The 6,360-nt window shown below is 37.9% G+C and overlaps 2 gene segments (V, D, J or C); both read right to left on the bottom strand.

The window, feature by feature from the left end:
* Positions 1–524: 524 nt before the first annotated feature.
* On the bottom strand, positions 525–959 carry LOC131983009 (immunoglobulin heavy variable 3-74-like). The segment is given in 2 exon segments: positions 525–829; positions 917–959. Coding segments are annotated over 2 exon segments (348 nt in total).
* A 181-nt stretch (positions 960–1,140) lies between these two features.
* On the bottom strand, positions 1,141–4,838 carry LOC131983008 (immunoglobulin heavy variable 3-66-like). The segment is given in 3 exon segments: positions 1,141–1,185; positions 1,600–1,892; positions 4,796–4,838. Coding segments are annotated over 3 exon segments (381 nt in total).
* Positions 4,839–6,360: the final 1,522 nt, after the last annotated feature.

Raw genomic sequence — 6,360 nt, 5'->3', positions numbered from 1 at the left:
CACAACCTGTAACACAGTATCATGACAGCATACGCGCATTCAAGTTAAAGCTCACGTTGTGGGAGACGCAGATGGCAAGCGGAAACCCTGCTCATTTTCCCTGTCTAAAAAATGTATGCGCAGCAAGCATTAATCCTCACATACACCGGGAGATTTTCAGTGACATGCCCACAGCTAAAGGGATGACCTGGTTGATGTTGAAGCTGAACTGATGTGAGCTCTTCTGTCCTCTCACTGACACACACACACACACACACACACTTCACTTCACTTCATTATATGTAACCTTTTTTTACATGTTGTTGAAAAATATTTAAATTCTAATTGAATAAGTTGTAGGTGTAGTTGAATATGTAAACAGTATGACTTCTCAAGTGACCAGAGTAGGTAGAGGAATCCTTTGTGTTTGTTTCCTCGATGGGAACTCAATGTAAAATGTGTTTTCACAGGCCTGACATGCTTCAGTGCTTCTCACACAGAGATCAGTGTTGTTCAGTTTTTGTACAGCTCTGTAGTCTCGTGTGTCACTGTGCCTCTCGTGCACAATAATAAACAGCAGAGTCTTCTTGTTTCAGACTCTTCACCTCTAAGTACAGAAGATTTGCGGACGTGTCTTTGGTGATAGAAAACTGGTTCTGGAGACTTTGGGCAAATATGGTGCCAGTTCCACTATCAATGCGTCCGATCCATTCCAGTGCTTTCCCTGGTTTCTGACGAATCCAGTGCAGCCAAGCCAGAGCAAGTCCTTCCACTTTACAGGACAGAGTGAGTGGTTCTCCAGCTCTGCTGACCACTGGCTCTGAGGAGGTGAGGGACTGGCCCTGAGCAGCTGAAACAGACACAGAGTTTAGATGAGGAGGAGCCAGCAGACATACAGAGCTCCTTTTCTCCTCCACTGGACTCCCACTTCACTCACCTGAAATGAGAGCCAAGAGGACGACACTTTGTACAACTGTCATGGTGGGAACTTGACTGAGTCTGAATCTGTAAAGGCTGAAGGATATGAAGGATATATTTTGAAGAAGGGGCGGGGATTGTGCATCCCTGTATGGATTTGCATTTCTGCACTGGGACATATTGGAGATACAGAGTGGAGACAGACACCAACATGAAAGATGTTCAGTGTTTTTCTGTTTCTCCTTATAGTGACAGAGGAGAGAGAAACTTGACTCTGACTGCCATCTCCTGTTTTTATAGATGGAACAGCAAAGTTATCTGTACTCATATTATGACCTAATTTAGACACACACACACACACACACACACACACACACACACACACACACACACACATAAATATATATATATATTGTTCAAATGTGTGGATGCAGGTTTTCTTTTCTTCAGACTTGAATAAGAAAAGCATCAATGATTTGAGCAGGTTGTTTTCTCTGTTTTTTAAGTTCAGAAATGATCGTCACAGAAATACTTTATTTAATTTATGTGTTCAATGGTTATTGTTGTTGTTTATTAGTGATCTCATTCAAGAGTTTATAAAAACAACAGCAATTTAAAATATATATATCAGCCGAGTAAGAATGAGGACTGTAGGTTTTTGTACAGCTGCTCAACCAACTCCAGTCACTGTGGCTCTCGAGCACAATAATAAACAGCAGAATCTTCAGTCTTCAGACTGTTCATCTGCAGATACAGCTGCTGTCTGCTGTTGTCTCTGGAGATGGTAAACCGCCCTCTGACTGACTGAGAGTATGCAATGTAGCTGCTGCCATCACTGTGAATCAAGGCGAGCCACTCCAGTCCTTTACCAGGAGCATGTCTGATCCAGGCCATATAGTGGCCACTAACATGAAGTCCAGAGAATGAACAGGTCAATCTGTGAGATCCTCCAGGACTTTTAACTGCTGGTTCAGATTCTGTCTGACCATCAACACCTGTGAAGAAAACAAACAAGATTGAGTGAAATAAGCGGGTGACACAAATAGAAGAAACGTTTTATTAACATCTGAGAAAGTCTCCACTGTCCTCTGTCCTCCTCTCTGCAGTCAGATAAGTAGAGGTGGAAGACATCTGAGTTTTGCATTGACTCCTCCTCACAGGGAGGAAATCACTGTTTATTCTTATGTGACCATTTTACAGCATTTAAACATTCATTGTTTGTACTAATGTCAGATATAATTCAGGATTAGATAATGTTGAGAGAATTATAATATATATATTATATATATATATATATATATATATATATATATATATATATATATATATATATAAACTTTTTCTGTGAGTGATGTAACATCATGAGGAGAACAATAAACTCACTTCATTGTAAAGTATTTAAAATTGAATGTGGATATATTAAAGTGATGGTGTTGATAAAACTCAGATATCATTGAGATCACTTTGCTGTTTGTTGTCTGTAGAGGTTTTTTGTGCAGCTGCTCCACTGTTTTCAGTCAATTTGAATTTAAATACATTTTTAAAAATGTGCATTCAAATTTTAATTAATATTTTTAATATTTTAATTTTAATTAAAATATGAATTAATATTTTAATTATAAAAATATTGGCTGTTTGCTTATATATTATATTAGATTTAGTAATTTCTTCAGTTGTGAGGCCTCCCCACCACCTGACTCTTCTGCACTGAAAGCATTGAGAAGTATTCATGAATCTGTTCCTCTTGTCCACAGCAAAGGTTAGCCTATGATTTATGATGAAGCTCTGTTACATACAGTAGCAGACAGAAGCTGTTTCCATCATAATATACAATTTTAATAAAAAGAAAAAAAAAAAAGATAATGACTTGGTTTGTTGCTATGTTTTCCATATTCTACCTGCTGATGGCCGTTTTTTTTTTTAAATCCTGCTTTATCTTGATAATTTAACAATCAGGAGTGCTACATAATGCACTTTTAGGAAAAGTCAAAGACTGGGAGGATAAAATATTTTAATGAAACAATGTAACGTACAGTTGAAAAATAGCCACAGGTCAATTTCACCTGTTGTCGGTTCTAGTGTTATTAAATATTTAAACCATTTCCTTGTTCCTTGTTAGTCATGAATAACTGCACTACAAAAATGGGGTGTCTAAAAACAAGATAAAAAAAGATAAACACACTAAATCTGAGGGGAAATGATCTTGCAGCATGGACAGATAATTTCACCAGACAAGATTTCTTGGATGAGGATTAATTCTAGAAAAAGCATGTTGAACACTAAAAAAGAAATAAAGAAATTAACTCTTAAAATAAAATAAATTATCTAACACTTCTAAATGTAAGTTGTTTTTTTTGTCTGTTGGTAAGAACCAAATACTTAATAATGAATGTAACACCATAAAGACAATTCAAACAACACATTAATATAAGGTGTATACAATCCACAGATGATGTTAACTGGATTATGGTGAGAAAACTCAGATATCATTGAGATCACTTTGCTGTTTGTTGTCTGTGGAGGTTTTTGTGCAGCTGCTCTACTGTCTTCAGTCACTGTGTCTGTCGAGCACAGAAGTAAACAGCAGAATCTTCTGCTGTCAGGCTCTTGACCTCGAGGTACTGAGTGCTGCTGGGAACATCTTCAGTCATGATGAAACGGTTTTGAAAGGAGCTGCTGTAGATAGCAGAGTTTTTGCCTGTGTCCATCCTCCCAATCCACTCCAGAGCTTTCCCTGACCTCTGTCGTATCCAGTGGAGATAGTTGCTCGTCATGCTATAACCAGATATGATGCATGACATCTTCACTGTCTCTCCAGGTCTCTTCCCCTCAGAGGGAGACTGCTCCAGTTTGATCTCACTCCAAACTCCTGGAAGTAGAAACATTTTGATCATTATCCATCAAACTTGTAAATCACAGGTCGGACATTTAAAAAGCATGATTGATTTTCTCACCATGAATAGCAACTGCAAATAATAAACTCCAGATAATTGTATTGTCCATTCTGTGATGAACACTGTAGTTCAGAGCTTTCTGACCTGAGTGTTTCAGAAATATAGAAACGCTCTCAGTTTCTGATGGTGTGTTTATAAGAGAGCAAGAGTTTGCATAGACCTCCCTCTGCAGGTTTAAAAAGGAACATGTGACACATTTCTATAAGTAGAGTATCTCTACAACAGCAGAGGAAACTCAAATATCAAAGCCCTGGAAACTCATTTCTGAACTGATGGAAAATATTTAAACTACAACGATCTACAATGACAATCTTTAACTCACGGTGAAGCTGATTAGAGATTTATTTTCCACATTGGCCCAATTACAGTGAGATTTACCTCTCATTATGTATTTGTGAGGAGACAGAGTTGCTGTTAGGTAAAAGTGAAGTTATCAGATGTTATTGCTCCCCATTAAAACAGGAAAAGAGGTTCCTCATCTCTTCTCCAAATAAACAACAGATGCATTTATTTTTAAAAATGTGTCATGTACATTTTGCATTGTGGGTAAAACAAAGTTATTTTAAGTCTCTTCTATACTGAGTGAAGAGTGTTTACTTTATTAATGTTCACATTTAGAACTTGTTTTTGTGGTTGAGTCACATGGTTGCTGAGTATTTGTGCAGGTCTGTTGGTGGTTTGTATCACTGTGGAGCTACACGGACACAGTAATACACAGCTGTGTCCTCAGGCTGCAGATTCTGTCTTTTAGAGTCCCTGTTAGAGCAGACGTGTCTCTGCTGGAGCTGAACTTGTTCTTCAGAGCATTATTTTGATGTCTGGCTGGATGAGATCAATACTGTTCACACCTGTGGAAACACAAATCAACATGATCTCCATCATTCATGTGAATATTCAGTGTTTCTAATGTGTTCATTAGTGTGAATCCAGTGAAAGCTGCTCACAGGATCCAGCTGCCAGCAGCAGTATCAGAGCTACAGAGAACATGGTTGATGTTGAAGCTGAACTGATGTGAGCTCTTCTGTTCCCTCACTGACACACACACACACACACACACACACACACACACACACACACACACACACACACACTTCCTTTTTAGAAACATTTATTTGCATGTATTTACATTTCTTTTTTATTACCTTCAGAGCGTCCAGATTATGTTGGGGTGTAAGAAAAAATGTATCATATATCGATTTCAGTGTATCTATAGTTAATTTGATGATTTGATTTACTGTCTTAAAGTTTGTGAAGTTAGTGCAGGTTAATATAGAAAAAATGTGAAATGTGAAAATTTTATGATGCAGATATTTATATTGCAAGGTATAACTGGTCAACATATTTTATATACATCAGAAATATTAAAGGGGTAAACATGTGGTTCTTGACTATGAAAGCAGAGAGGGGGAGACTGCAGAGAGCAAATGACCTGAAACTGGTTCCACATTCACATTCAGCTGTTTTTCTTTTTACTTCACTGATTGGTTACCAAGTGATTTCCAGAAAGACATTCATATAATTGTGTGTTTAATGGTTCGATAGAAATGATTTATTAATCATAAAAAAGATGAAAAGATTTGCACAATGGGCCCCCTCACCAACATCTTCTGAAAGTATTTTCTTATATTTGTTCTGAAGAAAGATCCTAAGAAAAGTCTCGGTGAGATTCATGAAGGAGATTTAACCTGTAAAAGCACATATACAGGAGCTTGATGCCAACCAAGCTGTTATATTTAGTGACAACAACAGTGGATACTTTGGACTATAAATAAAGTGATCAATCACAAAACAAACATCAGAATCATAAGGTTTCACAATATTTACACAAATTATTGTGTCTTTGTGTTGAAATGTAAAGACTTTCTAGTTGTTTCAATTTAGCAATCACGTTGTTGTTGTTGTTGTTGTTGTTGTTGTTATTGTTGTCTTTGTAGTATATTTTCTGCCTTAAATAGTATACTGTACGTGACATGGGCAGAAAATATTGGCGCCAGTAAAGAGGGGCCTCTCTGACCCTTTGGGGCTCATCCTGACCCTTGGGAAAATAGAGACATCAGGACTTCTCGGGGAGACTCTGGGGACAGCTGTTTTGACAGTGGAGATGTTGGAATGTGAACATCGATCAGGAAGTAGAAGGGTTTTGGATGTCAGCCAAATAAGGTTAAAAAGTAAATTTAGTGAGTATATTTGGGCTCCTGGAAGACGCGCCCATACGTTGAACCGAGCATATAAGACACCTTCACACAGAAATTTAGAGAGGAGACAGGGCTACATTTGGTGTGGGACCTTTCATCCAACAGCCTTAAAATTGGACAGTAGTCTCCTCCACTGTTCCTGTATTTTTGATGAGTTATAATAAAGAAGACTAAAAGGAACTTTCACCTGGTCGTCCATCCATTCTTTTTCACTCAAGAGGGGTAGTGAATCATACACTACAATTTTTGGCGCTGCGAGCAGGGTGTTGCTTTGGAGACAAAGATCTTGATTCTGGACCTTGGAGAAAGAGGGA

This window comes from Centropristis striata, chromosome 13, assembly GCF_030273125.1.
Source record: "Centropristis striata isolate RG_2023a ecotype Rhode Island chromosome 13, C.striata_1.0, whole genome shotgun sequence".
Classification (NCBI taxonomy): domain Eukaryota; kingdom Metazoa; phylum Chordata; class Actinopteri; order Perciformes; family Serranidae; genus Centropristis; species Centropristis striata.
The sequence above is the reverse complement of the archived record's forward strand: the minus strand, read 5'-3'. Positions and strand labels throughout refer to the sequence as shown.